At 52.6% G+C, this 26,093-nt stretch overlaps 2 protein-coding genes across 33 annotated transcripts in view; one reads left to right on the forward strand and one right to left on the reverse strand.

The window, feature by feature from the left end:
- The window catches only part of ZMYND8 (zinc finger MYND-type containing 8), a 127,170-nt gene extending 123,978 nt beyond the window's left edge, over positions 1 to 3,192 (forward strand). For all 30 annotated transcript variants that reach the window (XM_041732198.1, XM_041732203.1, XM_041732201.1 and 27 more), the window contains one exon: positions 1,480 to 3,192. In XM_041732198.1, the coding sequence (XP_041588132.1) occupies positions 1,480 to 1,619 (140 nt within the window). In that variant the 3' untranslated portion in view covers positions 1,620 to 3,192. The remainder of the gene's footprint in view (positions 1 to 1,479) is intronic.
- A 13,639-nt stretch (positions 3,193 to 16,831) lies between these two features.
- The window catches only part of EYA2 (EYA transcriptional coactivator and phosphatase 2), a 263,139-nt gene continuing 253,877 nt past the window's right edge, over positions 16,832 to 26,093 (reverse strand). For all 3 annotated transcript variants that reach the window (XM_041733544.1, XM_041733545.1, XM_041733542.1), the window contains 2 exons: positions 24,093 to 24,193; positions 16,832 to 17,626 (listed from right to left, as the gene is read on the reverse strand). In XM_041733544.1, the coding sequence (XP_041589478.1) occupies positions 17,546 to 17,626; positions 24,093 to 24,193 (182 nt within the window). In that variant the 3' untranslated portion in view covers positions 16,832 to 17,545. The remainder of the gene's footprint in view (positions 17,627 to 24,092; positions 24,194 to 26,093) is intronic.

Consider the following 26,093-nt stretch of genomic DNA (forward strand, 5'->3'; position numbering starts at 1 on the left):
CCCCGGGATCATGACCTGAGCCAAAGGCATATGCTTAACCAACTGAGCCCCCCAGATGCCCCATGTCACTGATTTTTTTTTTTTTTTTAAATGTCACTGATTTTTGATGCTTCGGTTTCAGATGTTGTTTGTTAGGGTCCCGTCATTGTGGCTGAGGACATTGGCTCCCCAGTACCTCGTCTGTAGCCCCTTCCTCAGTCCTGACCACAGCAAGTTCCTCGTCCACCCTGTCCCACCCCGTCCTGGGTGGTAGAGGAGTTCTGATTCCCCCGAAATAATCAATTCCCTTGGGTGATGCTCTCCACCTTACTGTGGTTCTGGCATCTCTGTTTTCCCCTGGTTGAGCCAGGCTGTCGTCAGAGTTCGTGGTTCTGAGAATTGTGCTTTCAAAATGCTTAAGAATCCATGGCTCACAGAGTTGCTTTTAGGTCCTTGTGCACCTTAGCTCCCACCTGTCATGCTGTGCTGCGGCCAGGGACCCTGCTTGCGGTTTAACGGGCACGTTCAGAAAGCCTTAGTCCCCTGTGAGTCCCTGGGTCTGGAGAATGGGGAGGTGGATGAAGCAGCTCACAGTTCTGATCTGGTCCCTTCCTTGCTCACTCTCATTCTGTCTCTGAGCTTGGCAGCTGTTGGCTTCTTTCAGTTAAATACTATCATCCCACCTCAAGAAATTTAAAACAAAGGTTCATCCCAGGCTCTGAACCTGGCAGATGATGCGGGGCGTGTTGGGGACTTGGCAGCGTGCTGATGGGTCTCTCTGTCTGCCACACCCGCCTGCGCTGGGCTGCGTGTCAGCTTACAGACCCCTTGTTTGGCTCTTCCATGAACTTCCTCCTGTCTTCCTCAACCACTGTTCAGCTTCTTGTGGTGCACGCATCCTCGAAGCTGTCCTGGGTCTTACCTCCAGTTCTGTGTCCTTCAGTGACCTCTCGGTGTCCTCCTGCCAGGAGGCAGTGAGTCTTGTATTTCCAGCGGGATGTAACCATCCTTTCCTGCAGGTGGTTTGGTTATAGGTCTGTTTTCAAGTTGTCTATAAATTGATTAAAGAAAAACACTGATAGAAGGCAGTAAATCAAATGCCAAATTTTGGTGCCTCTTTCAAAGAGGCCAGGCTCTGGTGCAGAAGAGCCTGGGGTGTTCGGTGTCGTTGTGTCGTGTCACACGGGTACACGGTTCCAGGTACCTCCCTTGGCACTTCTGTACCTTCCTCACCCAGCTTGGTTCTCCATCATGTGACACCCTACTGTTTTTCTGATTGGCTGTTGAATCCTAAAATGCTAAGTCATTCTGTCTTTGTACTCTGGAGACCCTCACATGTAGCAGAGTAGGTGATGGCACTGGTCTTGCTGCCTGGAGCGGGAGGGCAGAGCGGCGGCCCAGATAGGAGGCCGCATGTGCGGGCCCAGCGGTGGGCCACTTCTGCCTCGGTGGAGGTGGCTGGAGTGCTCAACACCCCTTTCTGTTGCTTTTCCCCTGCAGACCATTCCCGGAGCAGTAAGTCTAGTTGCTGGAGCGGCAGCGACGAGAAGCGAGGATCCACACGCTCCGAGCACAACGCCAGTTCCAGTTCGAAGAGTCTCCTCCCGAAAGAGTCTCGGCTGGACACCTTCTGGGACTAGGGACAAGTCACGACACAAGCCACCCACCCCGTGGAGGAAAAAAAAACCAGACACCAGGGCAATAGGAAGCAGTAAAGAAACGTGAGGCAGAAGAGCCCCCTTCCGACTGCAGAGCTCCAGACACGCGGACTTGGCCTTTGCCCTTGGCGCAGAGGGCAGCCTACACTACATAGCGTCCGGCATTAGCATCAGCTGAGGACTCTGACCCACACGAAACCTATGCTTTAGCTGTAAATAATGTACAATTTGTGGATGTCCTTGAATCTAGAGTACCTTCTCCTTTTTATATTTGTATTGACTTTAACTTATAAAAAAAAGAAAAAGAAAAAGAAAAACAATTAAAAAAACAAACAAAACAAAACAAAAACCCAACAACGAAAAGAATGTTTGGATGTTGGAAGAGGGATGGTCGGTCAGCCCGTCTGTCACCGAGGCGTGGAGACGGGGCCCTGGGGTTGTGGTAGCACAGCGGCCCTCGGCGTTGGATTGCCCCATGGGGAAGGGGAGGGGAGCGAGTCGTTTGCATTCAGACGTCTGTACGCAGCACATTGGGATCAGGAGTTCTGGCACAGATTCTGTGTTGTTGTGGGCATATCACACCAAGCCATTGGCCCCTTTCAGATACTACGTTCCTATGTCACAAAACGCAAGCTCTCTGGCCCAGAAGGGCACCCCGGGGCAGCTAGTTTATTTTGTGTGATTTCAATGATGACTACTCCTAAAAGGGAATAAGGTCCTTGTTTACAGAAGACAGAAGACAAGCCCCGCTCGGAGAGGACGGAGAAAGCGTTGAGTCATAAGCTCTGAAACAAAGAGAAGTCTTTTCTTTGCTTTGTGGTTCCTTTTAAAACACACTCACACATACTTGGTAAGCGATGCCGTGCTGCTTGGAAGCAAGCACTCAAAGGCAAGGTGCACGCAGAGGACATTTGAGTCTGGGATGAAGCATGTATGTATTATTTATACGATGGAATTTTGCGTTTTTATGTAAGCATGAAACAAGGCAGCGTGAGAGGAAGCAAGACAGCGGCCGCGCTGTCCGTTACACTACGTATACTGTAGTACCATTTTGTATGTTGTGTAAAACAAAACAAAAAAAGCATTGAACAAAGCAAAAGGTGATGTATGTATATGAGAAAATTAATTGTACGATATCATTCCAGTACATTTTGTTGTACATTTTAGTCCTGTTTACTTTCTCTTCATTGTTGATAAGAGGATGCGAACTGTGTACAGTTTCCAGCTAGTTACCCATATTAGAGAAGAACTACACAAAGAGTATTAGAAGAAAAAAAGAGAGAGAGAGAACATTTGTGAATTGCAGTTGTCAAAAAAAAAAAAAATAGCCTAGCTGGCCTTATTTGTGAAGCATAATTGCTTTTAGCATATGGAAGTATTTTTTCACATTTTCTTTGTATAAAATTTGTATTAAACTTAAATATCTTTTTTGATGATGGTGTTTCTTTGTGACTGAGCCAGTGGACTCGCACGGTATGCTCTTTTGGGTTCCGCCCCCTCCCCCCGATTTTTTCAGATTCTTCACCTTTTTTTAATTAAACTGTTTTTGGAAAAATGGCTTGGTCGTCCTCAAATTTGCAGTTTTCCGCTTGGTCGGGATGGCCGGGTCGGGTCTGCGTGACCCAGCAGAGGAGGTCAGGGACGTGTCCACAGGTGGCGGACACATGATAAGTTAGGGCTCCCAGCTGGGCGCCTTTTCTGGGAAGTCCAGTTCCTTGGAATTTATTGACAGGGACGCCAACCAGAAGGGAAATCCTGGTCCATCTTCACAAGACAATGAGAGGGGAGGGGACGGCCTTTCCGTGGGCAGGGTGGGGGCCTGAAGCTTTACAGGAGTGGCGTGGGCAGTGTCCAGCCTCAGCATGGCTCGGCTACACCCTGGTCATCTAACTTTCAGGGGTCATAATATATATATATTTTCCAACCATTTTAAAAATGGCCCAGCCTATGGGCCATCTAAAAGCAGGGGATGGGCTGGATTGGCCCGCAGGCCATTTGCTGACTGCTGCTGGGGAAGGAACAAAATGGGGATATTTTAAAATAACACTGAGGGGTGAAGGTGGCTACTCTCCCTGGGACCATGCTGGGGCTTCTCAGGAGGTGATGTTTGACCTGAGACCCGAATGAAGAGCTGGCTGTGGGGAGATGAAGTGGGTGAGCATCCCAGACGGGCTAGCAGGCACAAAGGCCCTGGGGTATTATTCACTGTGAGCTTGACATGCCTGATGAGCTGGGGTGTGGCTGAGGTGGAGAGGGCCCTGGACGTCCATGGTCCGTGGTGCACGGCGTTTACCGGGTGGGTGTGGGCCACCCTAAGGTGAGCTGTCGGGCTCTTGTGGAAACAGGCCCAAAGGAGTAACTAGCTTCAGGCCATGAAGCTGGTGAAAGATTCTAATTAGACTCCTATTGAATGCTTTTTCCAATTAGCTGGGCATTGTTAATTTTTGAGTTAAAAATATTTTCAAAAATAAAATCTTTAAAAAAAAAAAAAAGGGACGCCTGGGTGGCTCAGTTATTGAGTCTGCCTCCGGCCCAGGTCGTGATCCTAGAGTCCCGGGATCGAGTCCCACCTCGGGCTCCCTGCATGGAGCCTGCTTCTCCCTCTGCCTGTGTCTCTGCCTCTCTCTCTCTCTGTGTGTCTCTCATGAACAAATAAAATCTTTAAAAAAATATTTTCAGCTTCTGTTCGCTGGGCCTTGCCTTCTCATGTTAAGACCACAAAGGCGGTGGACACAGCCCCACTTTAGGGGCCGAGGCTGAGGCTGTGAGCAGGGCAGTGTCGCCCCCTGTTTTATCAGCTCCTGCAAACTAGCCCGTCTGGCCCCAGGCCCTTGCACTTGCTGTGCCCTTGGCCTGGCATACCTTTCTGTGGCTCGCATCTTAGATGGTCTTTCAGGTGTCACTTCTGAAGCAGCCACTGCCCTCCCCTGTTGCTCTCTGTCCCAGCCTCTTACTAATTTTCACATCCTTGAGCAAAGTTCTTACACAGTTATGACTTCCTCTTGGGCGGCCCACTCACAGGGTTGCTGGGTAAGGGGATGGGCGGTCCGGCTCACCGCTGTGTCCCCAGGGCTTGCAAGGAACAAGGCTTCTGGCCGGGGTGATGTTTGAGCAGGGCAGCCTCAGCCTTCCTCCCGGTGAGGTCTCCCAGCACCCTGACCCTGCACCCAAGGGTCTCAGCTACAGACTCCCAGGGAAGGAAGCACCAGAGGAGGAAGTGGCTTACTCAGTAGAGACATCGGTGCTTTAAAAAAAATTTTTTTTTAAAGAATTTATTCATGAGAGACACAGAGAGGCCAAGACACAGGCAGAGGAAGAAGCAGGCTCCTTGCAGGGAACCTGATGCGGGATTCGATCCTGGGATTCCAGGATCATGACCTGAGCTGAAGGCGGTCGCTTAGTCCCTGAGCGACCCAGGCGTCCCACACATGTTGACTATTTGACTTCGTGCGTGCATCGCCTTTGGAGTGACCTGGGTGTGCTCCCGGTGCCCCCACCCCGACTCCCGGGCCCCCTCCCGCGCACCCCCGGGCTGTGCATTTGCAGGCGCCTCTTCTCTCCCTTGGGAGGCAAGACGACAGTGCATGTCCCAGCCTCCCGGGCACGGCTCCTGCGCCCCAAGCGCTGTCCCCAGGGGCCCCAGGGCGTCCTCCAAGGCTGCACCAGAGGGTCTGTGAGTGGCCAGACGCGAGGGGGAGCACCCCTCTTCCGACAGGGCCTCGGGGCATTTCCGGATGCCCGAGGACACAGTGGGGTCGGCCACGGTGCCCGCCACATCTTGGCGACCGCCCCGCGCGGGGCAAGACCCGCGGCGACCCGGAACGCGACCGGGCACTCTCGCCACCTGGCGGCCGTCGCCCAGAACTGCAGCCCCGGAGCCGGAGCCCGAGCCGGGCCCGGGGGACACAGGTGGGCCAAAGCCCTTCGCTCAGGTGACAGCTGCCGACCGAGCTCTGTGTCCGAAGTAAGCACTGAACAAACCAAGTGCGGCCTCTGTCCTCATCCATGTGACATTCCCCCGGGGAAGCAGCCACTTATGCCTCGAATACAGTCCCCGGTGGGGCCGACGTGCTGCAGGGGGCTAAGCCCGGTGGAGGGCAGGTGCCTAGATGGGGAGCCTGGGGTCGGCCTCTCTGGGGAGCTGGCCTTTGAGCAGAAACCCGGAGGAGGGGGTCCCGAGCCCCGATGACCAGGGCGGCGGTGGTTCGTGCTGGGGGAACCCTAGAGGCACCTGGGAAGATGTAAAGTAACAAATTCGCTAAATGCCGAGACCCTACCTGCTTTCCCGGAATGATGTCATCCGGGTCTCCGAGGTGGGGTTTGCATCCGTCATTTAAAGCTTCTCAGCTGATCCTAATGGGCAGCCAGAGCCGAGTGCCACTAACCTGGTTGGAAGAACATTCCGAGTAGAAGGAAGGACAAATGTAAAAGGCCGGAGGCCAGGACCTGGCATCTTCCGGGAAGAAAAGGCAGGCCAGTGAGGCCAGAACAGAGGGATCCCAGGTGGGGGAGGGGCTGATGGGCTCAGAGAGGGGGAGTGGGACGCCCGGGTGTTCCCTGGGATCCAAAATGGATGAGAAGCCAGGTGGGGTTTGGTTTTTTTCATAGCTTTATTGAGATATAATTCATACACCATACAGTCTACTCATTTGAAGAGTGTAATTCAATTTTTGGTATAGTACATTGTTAATTTAAAAAATTGGAGTAAAATATATAACAAAATTTGCCCTTTTAGCCATTTTTTAAAAAAGATTTTACTTATTTATGAGAGGCAGAGACAGGCAGAGACAGGCAGAGAGAGGCCGGCTCCCGGTGGGGAGCCCGATGTGGGGCTCGATCCTGGGACTCCGGGATCACGCCCTGGGCTGAAGGCTCAACCACTGAGCCACCCAGCGCCCCTTGCCATTTGTAAGTGTACAATTCAGTGGCATTAATCAGAGTTGTGTTTTGAACATTGAAATGTTTTGCAGACTTCAGCTTCCCTATCAGGGCACATCAGGACACCCAACTCCAGGGAACAAGGGTCACCCACCACGTTCCTCCCAGCGTCCCCGGGTGGGCTCAGCGCCTATGCCGAGCTCTGCGGAGGGTTTTCCATGCGGTTACCTTTTGGTCTTCGTGATAACCGCAGGGGGCAGGCCGAGGGAAATGACTCACCCAGGGTCACACAACAGGTTGGCACCAGAGCCAGGATTCAAACCGAACCACCCAATTCCCAAATTAGGGTCGTTGACCCAACAGACGACACTGCCCCCAGGTCTGCGGCACAGCGGCCAGTTTACAAGATGCCTCCCGGGGTCCCCTCTTTCCCTGACTCCCCTCCACTGTCCACGGGGGTGGGTCTGGTTCCGCTCTTCATGCGGCTGGAAAGCACACTCGAGGCCTCCATGAATTGAAAGGGGGTCGGGGTTTCAGCTGCAAACACCACTGTAGCTAATCTGGCAAGAAAGGAATTTATTAAAGGGTATTACGGGGCTCCCAGGTGCCTGGGCGGGAGGACCGGCTGTGAGTGCACAGCCCCAAACGATGGCCAAATTACACTGCAGGCCCTTCCCGGCACTGCCGCGGGGCCCACACATGGCAACTCTCGCCAGTGACACTGGGCATGTCCCTCCTGCTTCCTTGCTACGCTGGATCCCACACCTGAGAATGCACTTTGCTGAATGCACTTTGCAGAATGCACTTTGCAGAATGCGATTTGCACAACGCCACTGCTTCCACCGCAGGGCCTCTGCCCGGGCAAACCCAGGTCCTCGGGCCTGGTCCGCCGGAGCCGAAATGCCACTCGGGGTATTTGATTGGCTGAGTCTCCAGCTGGGGCTCTCTGATTGGCTGAGTCTAGGTCACATGCTCCCATCCTGGCTGCAAGGGAGGCTGGGAAGGTGGGGTTCGCGTGGCTTCGGCGGCCGACTCCTGAGCTTGGAAATTGCCCGAGCGAAAGGCCTGGGGTCGGCACAGGCGCGGCCGGCGCCCGCACAGAGCTGCCCGAGTCGGTCAGGCCGCCAGTTGTCGGGAGCGGGCACAGCAGAAGGGCGGGGCAGTAGGCCCGCTGCCCTGGTCGCCGCGGGGCCGGCCAGGCTGGAACTACATTTCCCAGAATCCTTTTCCCGGAACGGTGCCGAGTTAGGATTGCCCCAGAGGGGGACAAGTGTGAGGTCCTGAAGGCGGAAGGGAAGCTGCGGCCTCTCCTCCGGCAGGGTTGCCGTGGCCGGCCGTGGCCCCGGACTCCAGCCCGCCCTTGCTGTCGTGTGTGCCGCACGCGGGTCTGGGGCTGGCTCCGGGCCGCCGGCAGCCGGCCCGCCCCCGGGGTGCTTGCTGCAGGGCCGCGGGGCCCCAGCAATTCCGCCCCGCGGCTCAGGTTGCCGCCTTGGTGACCCCGGGCACCGCCCTTCCCCAGGGGCTCTGGCCCGGGGGCCGCGTGGGGCTGCTTCCCTGCTTGGATCCGACACGCGGTGCGTGTTCACGGCATCCGGAGGCGGGCTGGGCAGCCGGGCTGCAGGGCTGGCGCGGGCTGGGCCGGGCGTGCGGGGGGCGGGCTGCTGCTCCCGCGGGATCGCGGGCAGCGCAGCTTCGCTCAGGTCCGCACCTGCAGGCCGGGGCCCTGTGTGCAGCTCCGCCGCCTGCCTCAGTGCAAACGCTGCTGGTTGTGGCTCCTCCGTGCTCCAGACCCCGGCTGTAAGGGAGCCTGGAGGAGATGCTCAGCTTCCCGGCCTCTCCACTCAGGAAGGTGCAGCAGGAGGAGCTATGGTTGAAGGCCGAGCAAGTCCTTTCTCACCCAGAGTGGGGCTGGGGATCAAACCCTGGGCTCAGCCTGCCCCAGGCTCCCTTCAGGGCATGACGTTAATGGAAAACTAGCCCCTCCCTGGCCCAGCAGGAGCCCAGCAGGTGCCCAGCAGGTGCCCAGCAGGTGCCCAGCAGGTAGCCAAGACCAGGTGGGCAGGGCTCTGGGCAGCTTGTTAGTTTGCCTAGTACGGACTCTCGAGTACCGACCTCGGCCCGCGTTGGTGAATGGAGAAGGCGGCTTCGTTCATACAGCATCTTTTACGTTCCAGGCAATTTATGTGCCCCGAATCCTCATAACCTGCATTTTGCCGCTGAAGAAACCAGACCCAGAGAGGTCGAGGAAGCTACCTGAGGTCACACAGCTAGGTAATGGCAGAAACGACTTGAACCTAGTCTGATGAGAGAAACGAATGTCTGCTCTTAACCATTAGTGTCTTTGTCGTCATTAGAGAAGCTTTTGTGTAAAAGCCCCTTCCCTTCCTCCCTTCCTCCCTTCCTTATTAGGCACCCGTTCTCTGCTGGGCCTTTCAGGTGCCGGGGACACTATGGACAAGGAGAGGTAGCCACGGGGTAGTGGTAAGATGGGAGTTGCCAGCTCTGCTCCCAGGACCAGGTGGAAGGCAGACACTAGTGGAAGCCGGTTGGGGGAGAGTGGACACAGACATGTTTTTTTTTTTTTTTTTATATCAAACATCTGTTTTCTTGAAACTTATAGTTCTTTTGGTTTAGTTTTTTTTTTTTTCCTTCCACTTTTGATAGAAAAATGTCTTCACTATGACAAAAAACAGCTGCCATGTGTGATGGTAGGTGGCGTGTCGGTGGCAAATGGCGAGCCTGGAGAACAGTGACAGTAGCAGGGCAGTTGTGGAGCGGCTCCAGCTGATTGTGTGCCCCTGTGGGCTCAGTGTCGCCATATCCTCTGCTTTTTTGGGGGAGAGAAGTTGAAAATGTGAATTTTGAGTTAAATCTCTCAAGCTTTAAATAGTTGGATCAACGTTTGAAAGCCTAATGTGATGAGCAGTGAAACATCTCTGGGGGCCAGATCTGGGCTGTGAGCCACCAGTTGGCAGCCTCGGGCCAAAGAGCAATGATTTAGCAAAGATGCTGGGTTGGGGTCTGAGCTCGGCCACATTCCGGCTGCCAGGTCAGAGCCAAACCACAACACCTCTCTGGGCCTCGGTTTCTCCCTCTGTAACGTGGGGCTTGTGAAACCCACAGTTCATTGGATGATGTGTATTGTTTAAAAGCACAACGGAACGGGATGGAGGATAACAGGATACATCAGGGGTAGGCATCGCTTTGTGAAGCCTATTTTAGACACACAGTGTGGACACATTCGTACTTACATGCACGTACATAGATGTATGCTATGGTTTGATGTAATATGCGCCCCTCACTGTGGAGCACAGTCAGAAAAGTCTGAAAGCCACTGTGCTAAGTGCTGGTCACGTCTGCACGCATTCAGTGCTGTCTGCAACCTGTGAGGTCGGTTCTATTGTCACCCCCATTTTACAGCTGAAAAGTGAAGTTCAGAGGGATGAAGCTCCCAGAGGTAGGAACAGGAAGAGCTGGGATTTAACCCAAGGCCCACGGCCTGATTGCCATCCTTCCCCTCCAGCAGGGCCACGGGTGCTTGGGGGGATGGAATGAGCTAACGCAGGTCAAGGCCTTAGCCCAGTGCTGGGGACACAGCAGGTACTTAGTGTGAGAGGCAGGGCTCGCGTCTGCAGCTTCTCCTTCAGCCACACCAGGTGGCCAGCAGGATCCAAGGGCCAGATGGAAGAGGCTGCGACTCTGCCAACACCACTACCCGTGGAGGGGGTGGCGTCTGCAAGGGCGTCTCACCCACAGCCAGAGTTTACCAACTACTCATTTTGTGCCGGATACTTCATGCTGAATTTTATGATCGGTATTTGGCTGGAGTCAGCTTATCACTATCCCTGCAGGAACTTCAGGACATAAAAATAAATCCCGATGGTTTTTCAAACTGTGCTTACACGCACATTATTAGAGCGGCTTGTTCTTTCAACTCCCAGGGCTGTGGTTGCAGATTGCTCTTCAGGCCACCATAGTGTCCACTTGCCTCTACGCTGGGATCCCCGCTGCGGCCACCGTGGGTCAGCTTATCAACTCTTAGGCCTGAACACGTTGTTGATGGCGCTGCCATTTGGTCGAAGCCATCCCGGAAGCATGGGGATGGCCTGATGGCAATACTTTCTGGATCCTTTCAAGGGCGGCCCTGCATGGTTTCCAGGCCGGGTGGCACCTGTGGGCGGGTGGGCCCAGCTGTGGGGTCGCACTGCCCTCTGGTGGTCACCGGTGGGCATAGCTCTGCCAGCACTGAGTGGGCATGAATGGGGCGGAGAGCCGGTGGGGAGACCGTCAGGGATCAGGATAGGGGTGGAATGTGGGTAGAGGCTGGGAAAGGCCTCCAGGAGCCTTTTGGGGTCCTGGAAGCCTCTTCCATCTTGATCTGGACTGTGGTTACCCAAATATAATCCTGTGTAAAAATACATCAAGGTGCATGCTTGAGCTCTGGGCGCAAACCGTATGATTACAACATGAAATTTAAACGTCTCCTTTAAGTTCATGAGGAATCCCTGTTTTTTTTTTTAATATTTTATTTATTTATTCATGAGAGACAGAGAGAGGCAGAGACACAGGCAGAGGGAGAAGCAGGCTCCATGCAGGGAGCCTGATACAGGACTCGATCCCAGGACCCTGGGATGATACCCTGAGCCAAAGGCAGATGATTAACCACTGAGCCATCCAGGCATGTTTTTGACTGGACACCCTAATTCCATCATTCCCCCTCCAAACCATTCTCCCCACGGCAGCCAGAGTCATTTTTAAAAATGCCAATCAGATCATGCCATTCTCCTGCTTAAAGCCCTCTGGTGTATTCTCACTGAATTTAGAATGCAATCCCGACTCTGGTAAAATCCCAAATCCATGTCCAAAAGGATCGAGCACATCTGCCTGGGCCTTCCCATCTGACCCTGTGACCTTTGACCTTGCCCCCAGCCTTTCTCTGCTTTCCCTCCAGCTGGAAAGCTTTGTTTGCCCACAGCTCTGTACTTCCTCATCTCCCCTTGGAGTGCTTGCCCTGGATTTTGGATTTCCTCCCCACGCAGGCCTGAGCTCCAGTGCCACCTGCTCAGAGGTGACCAGGCTGTCCGCAGTGTCCCCACGCCATCCAGTTACTCTGTGCTGCATTACCCTGAAGCTTCCTTCTGCACTCTGGCCAGTGTCCAAGAAGAGAGCAGCCCCCACAGCATTGACCCTGCAAGTCCATGGTGTATACTCTCAAGGTCACCATCTCAACCAAAACAAAAAGACAAGACCCCCAGTGACCTCCTGGACAAGGGGTGAACCCTGAATGTTTCACTGGGCAGATGCCGTGATCTCTTTCAAAAGGATGTTATTAGGGTCTCCCCTCCACCCCTTTTTAAAGTAGGCTCCATACACAGAGTGGAACTCAGTGTGGGGCTCGAACTCACGACCCTGAGATCGAGACCTGAGCTGAGATCAAGAGTTGGACACTTAGCCTGCTGAGCCACCAGGATCCCTTTAGGCTGGCTTTTTGCAATTGGCTGGCTTAGGCCTCCTCCACTTCCCCTCCCTGCTGAGGGTCTCACCGCTGCTTCTCTGCCGCCCTTTGGGTGGTTCTTGGAAGGGGACTTGGCTTGTGGCTCAAGCCTGTGAGGGGTGTATGTCAAGGATCTGGGGAGTGTGTGCTGCTCCTCCCGTGGGACAAGGCGGTGAGTGGGAAGGTCTGCATCTCACAGTGAATCCGCCTGGTCCTGTCGCTTCCCTCTGCAGGCAAGTCAGCTCCATGGGGGGTCGGGACTGCCCCTGCCCGTTTTCGTGTCCACGTCCACAGGCCGAGAAGAGCACCTGGTAAAGGGCAGACCCTGGCTTCACCTGGCCGAGTGGATGCAGGGACAGCACAGCTGCTCGGAAACAGGCAGGGCTTTATCAGGCGTCAGACTCAGACCCCTGAGACCACCACTGCCCTGCTTTGGGGGACGGTGGCTTGGCAGCGACAAGGCTTCCTGGGACAGGCAAGGAGGAAGCTGCTTGATTTCACAGAACAGCTTTTCTCAGCCTCACACTCGCACCCTGAGTCCCACAGCAAAGGGCTAGTGTTGCCGCTCGGGGAAACTGGCTACACACAAGCTACCTGCAGCTGCCGGCTATGACCGAGAAGCCTCCAGAACTGACATCTGATATTCAAGACGTTCTTACAATAGTCTCTTCACAGCATCCGATATATAGGGAAGGCGCTCTCCCGCTCACCCACGTGTCTGATAGTTCCTATGGGTCACTGTTAATTTCTTATATCTTCTTCCAAAATTTCTTCTTGCAACTATGATCATACAGGCTTTACTTTTTTCCTCCATTTTTAAAAATTTATTTTTATTTATTTAATATAAATATATTAATATATTTATAAAATATAAAATATATAATATATATTTATATATAAATATAAATATATATTATATATTATAAAATACATAATATATTTATAAAATAAATATAAATTTATATATTTATTTATTTATTTATTATTTATTTATTTATGATAGAGAGAGAGAGAGAGAGAGAGAGAGGCAGAGACATAGGAGGAGGGAGAAGCAGGCTCCATACCAGAAGCCCAATGTGGGACTCGATCCCGGGACTCCAGGATCATGCCCTGGGCTGAAGGCAGGCACCAAACCGCCAAGCCACCCAGGAATCCCCTTTTTCCTCCATTTTTATATAATCGGTGGCATGTGCCACAGGCTGTTCCAAAACTGGCCTTTTTCACTTAGTGGTAGGTGTAGGAGACCTTCCCAGACTGATATGTGAGGAATAATCTTGTTCTTTTTCATGGTTGCATAGTATTCCACTATGAGGCCATATCATAATTTAACCAGTTCTTCGCTGATGGGTATTTGAGTTGTTATCATTCTTTGCTTTGCTATTACAAACAATGTTGTAGAAAATAAATCTGTATGGAGTTTTCACCCTACATATATATGTATCTATAGATGAATTCTCAGAAGTGGAATTGCTGGATAAAACTTACAAACTGGATAAATATTACCAACTTTCCCTCCTCAGGAGTTTTGCCAGTTTCAGCTTCCACCAGCAATCTATGAAGGGCCCCATAGCTCCAATGGTACTGAGTCATAAACCTTTTATATTTTCTCAATCTGATGTGGAAAGTGGTATCTCAATGTAGGTGTGAGATTATCTTTTCATAAGTTTAAGAAGTTCTATTTTTTTAAAGATTTTTAAAATTTATTTATTCATAGACACACACACACACACACACACACACACACACACACACACACATAGAGGCAGAGACACAGGCAGAGGGAGAAGCAGGCTCCACACAGGGAGCCCGACGTGGGACTCAGTCCTGGGTCTCCAGGATCACACCCCGGGCTGCAGGCGGCACTAAACCACTGCACCACTGGGGCTGCCCAGGAAGTTCTATTTTTAAAAGATTTTATTTTTGAGTATTTGCTACACCCATGTGGGGCTTGAACTCCCAACCCAAGATTGAGAGTCGAGTCTCTTGCTCTACTGATTGAGCCAGCCAGGTGCCCCAAGAAGCAGTTTTATTTTATTTTTTAAATGGAGCATGCAGCATTTTGATCTCAGGGTTGTGGGTTTGAGTCCCATGCTGGATGGAGAGATTACTTAAAAAATAAAATCTTAGGGACGGCTGGGTGGTTCAGCGGTTGAGCGTCTGCCTTCAGCTCAGGGTATGATCCTGGGGTTTTGGGATCGAGTCCTGCATTGGGCTCCCTGCAGGGAGCCTGCTTCTCCCTCTGCCTGTGTCTCTGCCTCTCTCTGTGTCTCTCATGAATAAAATCTTAAAAATAAAATGTTTTATAGCCTTCAGGCATTTTACTTAAAAATTAAAAAAAAAATTTTTAAAAGATTTTTATTTTAGAGAGAGTGAGAGATAGAGCCTGAGCAGTGGGGAGAGGGAGAAGCAGGTTCCCCATTGGGCTGGGAGTCTGACGTGGGGCTTGATTCCAGGACTCTGGGATCATGACTTAAGCCTAAGGCAGATGCCCAACTGACTGAGCCATCCAGGTGCCCCAGATTTTATTTTTTTTACAGTAGTCTCTTCAGGGACACCTGGGTGGCTCAGCGGTTGAGTGTCTGCCTTTGGCTCGGGGTGTGATCCAGGAGTCAAGTCCCCCATTGGGCTCCCTGCATGGAGCCTGCCTCTTCCTCTGCCTATGTCTCAGCCTCTCTCTCTGTGTTTCTCATGGATAAATAAATAAAATCTTAAAAAAAAGTAAAGTAGTCTCTTCAATGTGGGGTTCAAACCTACAACCCCAAGATCAAGAGTCACACACTCTACCAACTGAGCCAGTCAAGCATTCCTAGCCTTCTAGTATTTTGAAAGATTTGGTTGTTGATAACAATTGGTTTCTTAGAGCTCTTTATATATTAGGGAGATTAAATTTTGCTCTTGTCACATTTAAATTTCAATTTGACGTTTGTTTCTGCTCCTATTTTTTAAATGAGTTTTTTTAAAAAAAATTATCACTTTTTCTCTGCAAATACCTTATTCAAATTTGTGTCCCTTGGGTCTGGGATACTGCTAATGCATTTTATTTTTATTTTTTATGTTTATTTTTTTAATTTTTAAATTTAAATTCAGTTCATTAACATATAGTGTATTGCTCATTTCAGAGGTTGAGTCAGTAATTCATCGTCTTCTATAACACCCAGTGGTCATTACATCACATGCCCTCCATAATGTCCACCCCTTCCCCTTCCCCCAGCAACCCTCAGTTTGTTACCTATGAATAAGAGTCCATTATGGTTTGTCTCTCTTGCTAGTGCATTTTATTTTTTATTTTTTAAAGATTTATTTATTTATTTATGATAGACAGAGAGAGAGAGGCAGAGACACAGGAGGAGGGAGAAGCAGGCTCCACTCCGGGAGCCCGACGCGGGACTTGATCCCGGGACTCCAGGATCATGTCCTGGGCCAAAGGCAGGCGCCAAACCCCTGAGCCACCCAGGGATCCCCGCTAGTGCATTTTAGATGCTTGATTACCATCTGATGGAAAATGCCCCACTCCAGTTGTTGGTAATATGAACGACTAATTTCCTGAGTAGAAATCTGAGCCCATGTGATTTAATACTACTACTAACACTATTATGTGCTATATAAGTTGGGATGCTTTTGGTTGCAAATTACTAAGGAAGAACCAACTCAAAATATTTAAACCATAAGGACATTTGTTAATTCACACAGTAAGTTTCACCTATGTTTCCAAAACAGTTGTCCTTTTAAGAATTGATGCTGTATCAATGGGAATCTTCTACTCTCAGTCTGTGCACTATTGCCTATAAACGAAACCAAATGAAAGAGTCTAAAGATGGAGAGAAAGAGACTGAATTAAAAACAATTAAAGCCATATCTTGAATTCTGCATTTGAGATGGGTGTATATGTGTGTGTGTGTGTGGGGAGGGGTCTGAGGCCACATATCCCTAAACTTTATAGTTAAGTAAGCCAAAGAATTGTTTTTGTTTTTTGTTTTTTTTGGTTTTGCTTGAGCCACTTTATTGTGTTTCTGTCCTTTGCAACTGAAAGAAATTCCAATGGTGGCTCTGACTTCTAAAGCCCTTGGATAGGTAAATACCTTCAGCCCCAGAGGTCGACCTGAGGACTTCGTTGGGTCTCTGTCCTTCGGCTGGGCTGGTCAGGAAGTTCTGGAGTCATGCTCAGACTTCTGGAGGGCCAAGGGCTCTGGTTTGTGAGTGCTGAACAGTCCAGTTATTCTACTTCTAAGGTTGTTTTCAAGAGCTGCAAGGTACTGCTGAGGGAACAGTGAAGATTAAGCAGCTTGGGGCCAGTGAATCTTAACTCTCCACCACCCATCCATCCATCATCTGTTCCTCTATCCATCCACCCACCCCCATCTATAACCCGTCTACTGTACATCTGTCCTACCGACCAGCTGACCTTTCTTTCCTTCCTTCCTTCCTTCCTTCCTTCCTTCCTTCCTTCCTTCCTTCCTTCCTTTCTTCCATGTCATATCTGTATCAGACTGTTATGGGTAATGAATATACAGATCGAGGAAGACACTGTCCTCAACCACTGGGAGCTCCGAGTGCTCTAGAATTCAGGCTAACACACTTACCTAACGGACTCTGGACTCCTAGCTTCCATCAGAACCAGCTTTGGACATTTAGTCATCACAACAGAATAGTAGTTGACCCCCTGGTAGTTCATTTCAAGATTAAGGGTGGGTCTATCTTGTTTCACCCAAACCCCCTCTGTGTGGATGGTTGAAAGTCTACTGGTGTCTCTAATGGACACCTCTTAAAACAGAAATTAAGGAAGCCTCAAGAGTGGTCATAAAATAGTGACACCCTACCCCACTTCAAAATGTAAACGTGGTTTTATTTAATGCCTTTTATCCGTCACAAAGTACCACCTCCTCCCTGGGGTCCCCTCTTCCTAGAAAACAAGATGGCAGCATAAGGCACGTGCACTGTCCACAAGACGTCAGCTTAGGTCCTTAAAAACAAAAGTAAGCAATAGTCTTCCCATCAGCCCCGAATCACCTCCCTCACCAATTGTTCAAAGAATGATTGTCCCCCCAAAGCACAACTTGGAGCAGAGAGTGCTTAAATTAGAACTGCACCACCCCACATGCCAGTTTAGAAAACAAAACCAAACCAACGACTAAGAAAACCAACAACACAGGTACGAGAGCATAATACCGGAGTAATGAGATTAGTCCATAAATTAAAAAGGAAAAAACAAAACAAAACAAAACACAACCCAGGCCTGTTCCCTCCTCCGCACCAGCCCTCCCCCAGATCAGCAATTCCTCCCTTTTGTCCTGTGGGTCTTGTAGAAAAGCCTGGACTCCGAGCCAGCCCTCTTCTCCAAAGTTAAATATTCCGAAGCCACCGTGGGGTACTCCGCGTCTCAGGACCCGCGCTTGGACGGAAGGGACAGCTGCTGAGATGGTCGCCAGGCATGTCCTCTCGGCCGCAGGGACCCTGCCCGGGGTCCAGCGTCTGGCGGGAGGCGGGGAAGGCGAGGGCCTGGGTGGCGGGAGGGCAGGTGGCGAGGCCGTGGGTTCTGCTATAAATACTCCAGCTCCAGGGCGTGCCTCAGCGCCTCCAGGTCCGCGTGGCAGGATATCCGCCAGAAAGGCATGTTGTGCTGGAACACAGAGCGCGCGCAGGGTCAGGGCCCGCATCGTGCCCCCCGCGGGCCGCCCGGCCCTAAAGTTAGAGCCTTCGGCGCCGTCCACCGAGGCAGCGGGGCCCGCGGGCATGTCCCAACCTCGAGGCACACCCCTCTCTGGCCAGCGCCCACCGATCCGGCCGCACTGTTGTCTCTGCCCCCGGAGCTCGTGCTGCCTGGCTCGTCCCTCCCTGTCTGGTTCATCCCTCGGTGCCTGGTTCATCCCTAGATGCTTGGCTCATCCCTCGGTGCCTGGTTCATCCCTCCCTGCCTGGTTCATCCCTCCCCTCCTGGTTCATCCCTAGGTGGCTGGTTCATCCCTCGCTGCCTGGCTCATCCCTCCCTGCCTGGTTCATCCCTCGCTGCCTGGCTCATCCCTCGCTGCCTGGTGCACTGTTTGACCCTCTCCCCTCCTTTGGGAAGGCCTTAGGTCTTAGGGGGTGCCCTGACACAGGATGAAGTCAGGTAGTGAGAAAGTCCTTCCTTCTTAAAAAGTTGTCCTTGATCCCACTACTTGGAAAGAAAGCCTCAGCCTGGTGCTCGCGTGTCCTTCACCCTCCTAACGTTTGCTAAGCTCCATCTCAACACACAGAGCTGGTCCCAGCCAGCGTGGGGCAGGCAGGCCATGGTGGACCCACAGTGGTTTGCTTTCCTGCGAAAACATTTCCTGTGAAATGGGGATCCTGTTTGCCGTAGACAGCTGCTGCGGCTTTTTGTGGTGTGTGGCCACCTGCTAAGGGCTGCTATTCGGATTATGTTGAGGGGCCCGTGGACGTGAGGGGGCTGGAATGAACAGCCACAGCCACGAGTACGTGCGGAGTGCTGTGGCCCGGGGTGCATGTGCACGTGTGCAGGACTGGGGGTGGGGAAAGGTGGCCTAGTTTGGATTTCCCTGTGTCAGCCTGTGATACCCAGTGTTTCGTTTTGATTGATTGATTGATTGATTGAAGATAGAGAGGATGCATACGATGGGGGGGTATGGGGAGGGGCAGAGGGAGAAGCAGACTCCTCGCTGAGCCAGGATCTTGACATGGGGCTTGATCCCAGGACCCTGAGATCCTGACCTGAGCTGAAGGCAGACGTGTCACCGACAGAGCCACCCAGGGGCCCCTATACCCACTGTTTTAAATAATTGTCTCTTAAATCCATCGCTGGGGAGCCAGACCCTGTGCTAGCGCTTTTCGTTTCCCATCTCGCCGAATTGCCAAAACAAAAAATCTAGAAACAAAAACACAACCACCTTTTTCAAATGGGGATGAGAGAGAGAAGCAAGAGAATGGGTTTCAGCAGAGTTCAGTCACCGACCAGCCATGCCCCCTGATCATAGTCCTCACATCTGGGGAGGGCGTGCTGTGCGCCAGACATCGTGCTCACGGGGCCCCCCACGTGACCTCCTTTAACCTGGCCTCCGATCCTCAGGGAGACACTCTGTTCTTCGGGCACAGATGAGGGCACTGAGCCACAGAGAGGTCATGTCAGGCTCCAGAGAAGCAAGCTGGCTGCATTTTTATCAACTGGAAAATCGAACCATTGGCTGAAGCTGTTGCCTGCCCAATACCACCTTCCCTTCTTTCTTGCTTCCTGAAATTGGCATTTGGCAGCTCTGTGCCCAGACCTAGGGGATGAGCTATGATCGGCTAAGCGAGCTGTGACAACCCCAGGGTTGTGTCCTGTATCCTGTGTGCCAGGGAGGTGTGCTGTATCCCTCCTGACTTGTGACCTACCTACTGAAGCCAGTGAGGATGGTGGTGAGGGACTTCTGGGAAAGGTTTTCCTCCAGGATGAGAGGGAGGCGCCTGAGGAGAGAACCCCTTACTTTTCCCTTCCTGTTTGGATGCTGTCATGTTAGCATGTGATGCCTGGGGCTGTGGCAGCCTTTTTGAGAGCACGAGGCAACAAACCAGAAAATAAAAAGCCAAAGATGGTTAAAAAGGTAGGACAAACAATAGAAAGGGATGCTCAGTGAATTTCTGACCCACTGAAACCACCTAGGGTACAAATAATCTTATTAGGTGAGCAAGTGTTTTACTTACTCAGCATTATATAGGCTTTCCTGTGACCTGCAGATAAAAGATACTGAGCCTCTGTGAGACAGTCATTGGCCTTAAGTTGTCATCTGCTGCCTGGAGTTTGGCCCCCTGAGGTTCCATGTCCACAGGCTAGAAACTATGCAGGCATCCTTTTGGCTCCTGAAACACGTCATATCCCTTCCTGCCTCTGGGAGCCCCACACTTAATACCCTGCCAACTCTTCATACCACTGTTTACCTTTACCTTTCTGGCCTGTGGTAGGCAGAGTAACAGCACCCCCCCCCCCCCCCCGCCAAGATACCCCTCTGATCCCTAGAACCTTGAATAAAGGGATTTTGCAGATGTGATTAAGTGAAGGCTCTTGGGATGGGGGGATGATTATCCAGAGGGCAGGGACTTTGATGTGCACAGCTGTGTGCTGGTGGAGCCTCCTGCACAGGTGGCACGCACACACAGCACCCCCCCCTTCGCCCCCCGGAGTCCCAGAGAAGAAATCCACAGGTACGAAATGAACAAGATGGTTTTGTGTTGTGTGAGCACCATGAAGGAGGCAGGGAGGCAGGGCAGAAAGCAGCTGGGAAGGGTGTCTGTTCTGATAGCGGGCTTGGGGGAAGGCCTCCCCAGAGGGTGACAGTTAAGCAGGCCCCAGAGAGCAAGAGGGAGGTGCAAACCCATATGTGTGTGTGTGTGTGTGTGTGGGGGGGGTGATGGAGGCAGAAGACAAAGCAAGTGCAAAGGCCCTGAGGACAGTTTGAGCTTAGAATGTCAGGTTCACTGCTGCACTGCATGGCTCCTGGCACAGAGCAGGTGCCCAAGAAACACACAGGGACGGGATAAAGAGGAAGGGAGAGGGGAGAAGAGGGAAGGCGGGCTCCTGAAGACCTCAGTGAACACATCTTTTTCTCTTTCGCTCAAGGGAAGCAGCATACTATCCATCATGGGCAACGGATGCCATTTCTTTAATGCCTTCCAGCTCCTCCACCCCTCCTCACCCCAGCCAAACCTTCCTTTCTCTGCAAAGATGGATTTTGGTTCCTGCCTGGCCAATCCTGTCCCCCCTATAAAGAGTGTAATTCATTTTTCTGGGAGGAAATGAGCAATCGTGGAAGAGAATGTCTCAGCCACCTCCATCCCAGGCCTAAAGCACAGGTGGATTTATCACTTGTGGAGAGGTGGAGACAAATGACCCACTAAAATGGAGATATTAACAACACTGGCAGCCCAAACAGTCAAAGCCCCTTGTCCTGTCGCCGTATTTCATGCTGCTCAGGTGTCCAGCAGCCTGGGCTAATGACTCCCATCCATCAGGCCGGGAGAGTGGCTGGTGCACAGCATTTCTCGCTAATGGGCTGGGGCCGCTGCTTCAGATAGTCGCAGAGGTTTCTAGGGGAGCTCAGTGTATGATGGGGGTGTGTGTGCCCTAGTCTTCTTCGGTAGACTCCCACCCTTGCCAGACCAGCTCAGGGGTGAGGACAGAGTGAATCTCCCAGGTCTACCTCCTTCCTGCTTGGTAGTTGGAGCAAAACGCACATTAGTTTGCATGTACCCGCTGTGTGACCCGAGGTACATCAATGAACCTCTCTGAGTCTCAGCTACATCCTCTATAAAATAAAGCCAGTGATACCCACTCTGCAGGGGGTGGTTTGAGGAGTTCAATAAAATGATGATGCCAGGAATGGAGAGGGGTGGTAAGGGCAGGCGGTGAGGTCAGACTCCCCTAGGTGCCAGTGACAGCCCTGCCACATGCCAGTGGTGATGGAGACTGCCAGCCACCTCCCACATCCCTTCCCCCACTTCTGTCTCAGAAGCAGCCCCCGTTTTTCTCAGCTGAGTACCTGGTGGCTGAGAATAGAGGCGACATCTCCCAGCCAGGGCGGCAGCGGGGCGTGACCATGTGATCCAGGTCTGGCCGCTGGGACCTGAGCAGTGGTGATGCCCCCCTGTATCACCTGTGCCCTTAAAGGGATGAGGTTTCCTTACCCTTTCCCCTCCCAGTGGCCGCAGTGCAGACCTGGGGGTACTGGGGGGGCTACAGGCAGAGCAACAAGGTGGAAGGAGCCTGGGGCCCTGGGGCCCTGGGGTCCCAGCAGGGAGAGACCTATCTGCTGCCAGCATCTCTGGCGACCCCAACCCCACCCCGCTGAACCCGGACAGACACCCTCCCGCCCAGCCCCTGCTGGAGACCACCCACTCCACCCCCCGGCTCTGCCCAGTAAGGTGCGTCTCCTGTGCTCTGAGCAGCCGAGACATTCAGGTGAGTTTTCACTGTCTGTGCAAATTACCATTTAGATTTTCTTTCCCGCTGGTTCTACAGGAAGGAGAAGCTCCTCTGGACTTCTAGACTCCCCGACCCCACTGTCCTGGGCAGTGCTAACAGAGACTCGGGCTCTGAGGACACTGTGCAGGGTCCCTGTGCTCAGCCCTGGGTGCATGTTCCCCCGAAGTTGTTACGGGTGAGGAAGAGCTGCTCAGAGTGGGGGCAGAGCGGGGGTTCAGGGTAAAATGTGCACATCGGGGTCTCCTCTTTCTGTGGGAGCAGGGCTGGAGGTAGGGGGAGGCCAGGGCAGAGCCTGGTCCGCCCAGACGGCGAGCTCAGACTACCCATTCTCAAAGGGGGAATAGCCTGGCCCCTAGGGGTCAATGTGGAAATTTCTAGCGGTGTGAATTTCGAGTCCTAATGATTTGGGGGCACTGCCGGTAGGGGCAGGTGTCCTGCCTCATCTCTTGGTTCCTCCCTCAGACTGCCTTCCCTCTAAAATCTACTTGGCTCACTCCCTCACCTTCTCCTCTCCTTGCTCAGAGGTCACCCGGCAGCGAGGCCTACCTTGACCACTGTGTACACTGGCAACTGCCCCGCCCCTACGGTCCCATCTGTTCTCGGTCCCCGCTTTATGGTCCTCCAGAGCTCTGGTCACCACCTCACACAGGTTACACTTGTGTTTATTGCCTGCTCCCAAGCTGGAGCTGAGGGAGGGGTGAGGGCCTCTCCCTTCTGCTCACTGCAGGTTCCCCAGCACCCGGGACAACCTCGGGTACATAGTAGATGGAGCTTTCCCACTAGCTGGAGTGTCTGCAATTAAGACCCCAATCAGGGATCCCTGGGTGGCGCAGCGGTTTGACGCCTGCCTTTGGCCCAGGGCGCGATCCTGGAGACCCGGGATCGAATCCCACGTCGGGCTCCCGGTGCATGGAGCCTGCTTCTCCCTCTGCCTATGTCTCTGCCTCTCTCTCTCTCTCTCTCTCTGTGACTATCATAAATAAAATAAAAATAAAAAATAAATGGTTCATCCCTCATTAAAAAAAAAAAAAAAAAAGACCCCAATCACAGGGGCGCCTGGGTGGCTCAGTGGCTGAGCATCTGCCTTTGGCGGGTCCCGGGATCGAGTCCTGCATTGGCCTCCCTGCAGGGAGCCTGCTTCTCCCTCTGCCTGTGTCTCTGCCTCTGTCTGTGTGTCTCTCATAAATAAATAAATAACATCTTTTTTTTTTCTTTAAAAAAAAGACCCCAATCCTATAGGCCCTGAAGAAAGAAAACAGCGGGAGGAGGGAGTTCTAGGCAGGCCTGTGTCACGGGGAGACCCAGTGGTAGCTGATCAGGGATTCTTGCCTCAGAAACGTTGCTGGAACCTGAGGCCTAAAGGGTGGAGTCTGGGGGAGCTGGGAGGGGAGGAGCCTTGCAGGTGGTGAGGCCTTCTAGCTCCACCCCCAGGCCCTCTCCGGGGACCCTCAGGGCCCTCCCTCTTTTTTCAGGCTCTGTCCCCTGAGACTCTAAACATTTCTGCATTTCCCTGGAATCTGTCGCTGGGGATGGAAGGGGGAAACCAGGTCCTCCCAATTAAGCTCTGTGACATTAACAATCCACTTCCCAGGCCTCGGGGTGGGGGGTGGCAGGCTCTCTGGGATGCTGTTGACAGGTCCAGACCCAGGACTTTGGCAGCTGTTTCTTTTCCAAGAGCAGAGCTGTGGCCACCAGAACCCCCTGCCCCTCTGCTCATGGGCCCGAGATCACAAGTGCAGGATTTTCTTTCTCATTAGCTTAATGCTGTCTTTATTAACTGGGAAGGGTTCCTGGAACATATGATCAGTGAGCATGAAATAAAGCGCACACACGTGCACCAGCCCCCCACCGGCCTGCCCTGACAGAGTGTCTCCGGGCTCCCGAGCAGTTGTCCTAGAAAAAATCCAGGGCTACCAGGGGCGGCAGCCAAAGGCACCGAGGGGGATTTGCAGAAGGAAATTACTCAGGATGCTTCTGCGATTGCAAATGGGAAGGGCCCCGGGAGCTAAGGGCTGGGAAGGAGGGGACCCAGCCAGGGCCCGGGCTGGGGGTGGAGGAAACCCAGGGAAAGAGCCCAGGAAACCCATGAGACAGGCTCGAGAGAAGCAGCACGGCCCAGAGACGGAAGCACTACCTTCTTGGCCCCCTGCTCCTCTTCGACGCCGTCACCGATCACGATGTAGACGGCTTTTCTGCCGAATCTCTGCATTATCCTCTCGAAACAGCTCTCCTTTCCTGCACATGCAAGAAGGGAAGAAAGAAAAGGTGCTTGCTGAGCGCCCCGACTGCGGGCACTGGCACCCACTGACCAAGTGTTTGCCTGGCCATCCTCCTAATCCTTTCATCCTCAAGCACACGAGTGTCTCCGGTGGGGACTGTTGCCCTCCCCACGTGAGGGGGGACAGCGGGGTTTGCCCATGGGGACACAGAAGAGGCAGCACGGGGGCCTGGAGCTGACTCCCGAGGCAATGCAACCGGCTGGGGTGGGGGCGCCGGACCCTCATCACAGTCGAGGACACCAGGCTCCACGAGAGCACGTGATTCAGGAGGCACAGGTGCCAGGATTCCCACGTCCACAGGTGGCAGCCTGGTGACACCCCTGGCTCTTGGGGTGACTCCCCAGTGTTTTTTTTCTTGCTTCCCACTGATGACCACCCCTTCGTGTTTTCTTCCTTCCCAGGTGTGTGGGTGGCAGCGTAAACCTAGACACACTGGATTCAGATCTTAGCTCATCCCGATGGTGTCGGCAAGTGAAGTAACAGAAAGGGAAGCGGCAGTGCTAACAGGAGTGGTCACTCTCTGACTTCACTGTATGCTAAGTGCTCCGCCCGCAACGGGATTGCTCGGCCTCCGCGTTACTGGCATGTAGGGCTGGGTGAATCTTTGCCGCGGGGGCTGCCTCGATCCCTGGGGACGTTTGGTGGCATCCCTGGTCTCCACCCTGGAGATGCCCGTAGCATGTCCTCCAGTTGGAACACAAAAGAATGTCTCCAGGTGTTGCCAAATATCTCCTGGGAGGCAAAAGGCTTCCCCACGCTGTTGGGAAACACTGACATTATTCATTTACTGTCATCACCACAATCCTTATGAAATTGCCATTAATAGAATTCCCATTTTAGAGATAAACAGGCTGGCGGAGTGCCCCGAAGACGAGTGGAGGAGGAGTAGCAATAGTAGTTATAATAAAACAGCTCTTATTTTTGAGCACTTGTGCTCTGCTGGGAACTTGCACTATTCCCCTTTGTCATATGTTTGGAGGTATTTTGATCATCCTTTTTTTTTTTTTAAAGAGATTTTATTTATTCATGAGAGACACAGAGAGAGACAGAGACATAGGCAGAGGGAGAAGCTGGCTCCCTGTGGGGAGCCTGATGCAGGACTCAATCCTGGGACCCTGGGATCCTGCCCTGAGCCAAAGGCAGACGCTCAACCCCTGAGCCACCCAGGCATCCCTTAATTATCCAATTTTACAGGCACAGAGAGGTGAAGTCACTTGCCTGGGGCACTCAGCTAGCGAGCACAGTTCAGGATTCGAACCTAGGCTGCCCCAGTTGCTTGAGCTCTGAGCTACTCTGTTCTACTGCTCTAGGTAGGACTCAGCCCTGCCATACACCATCCCTTCCTCTGTGTTCGCTTTCTCCTCTGTGAAGAGGAGCTGTGGCCAGGTCGAGCTGCGAATCCTCTCTTCTGAGAGCAGAATTATGGTACTACAGGGCAGCCCTGGTGGCACAGCGGTTTAGTGCGCTGCCTGCAGCCCGGGGTTTGATCCTGGGGACTCTGGATCGAGTCCCACGCCTGGGGTCCGGCTCCCTGTGTGGAGCCTGCTTCTCTCTCTGGCTATGCCTCTGCGCCCCCCTCTCTCTGTGTCTCTATGAATAAATAAAAATCTTTAAAACAAACAAAAAAGATTAAAAAAAAAGAATTATGGCACTACACCTTGCAAAGCCTTGCACTACAGCATGTGGAGCCTCCCTACTCCCTACTCCACTGATGTTGGGTGGGCCATATGACTTGCTTTGACCAATATGGAATGCTAGGGACCTGCCGCGGGTGGTGTGGCTTGGCTCCCTTCACTTCTGCCTCTGTTATGGGAAGAATGTGCCCCTGATGGCCACAGTGAGTGACGATCCCCCAG

Source organism: Vulpes lagopus, chromosome 18, assembly GCF_018345385.1.
Source record: "Vulpes lagopus strain Blue_001 chromosome 18, ASM1834538v1, whole genome shotgun sequence".
Taxonomy (NCBI): domain Eukaryota; kingdom Metazoa; phylum Chordata; class Mammalia; order Carnivora; family Canidae; genus Vulpes; species Vulpes lagopus.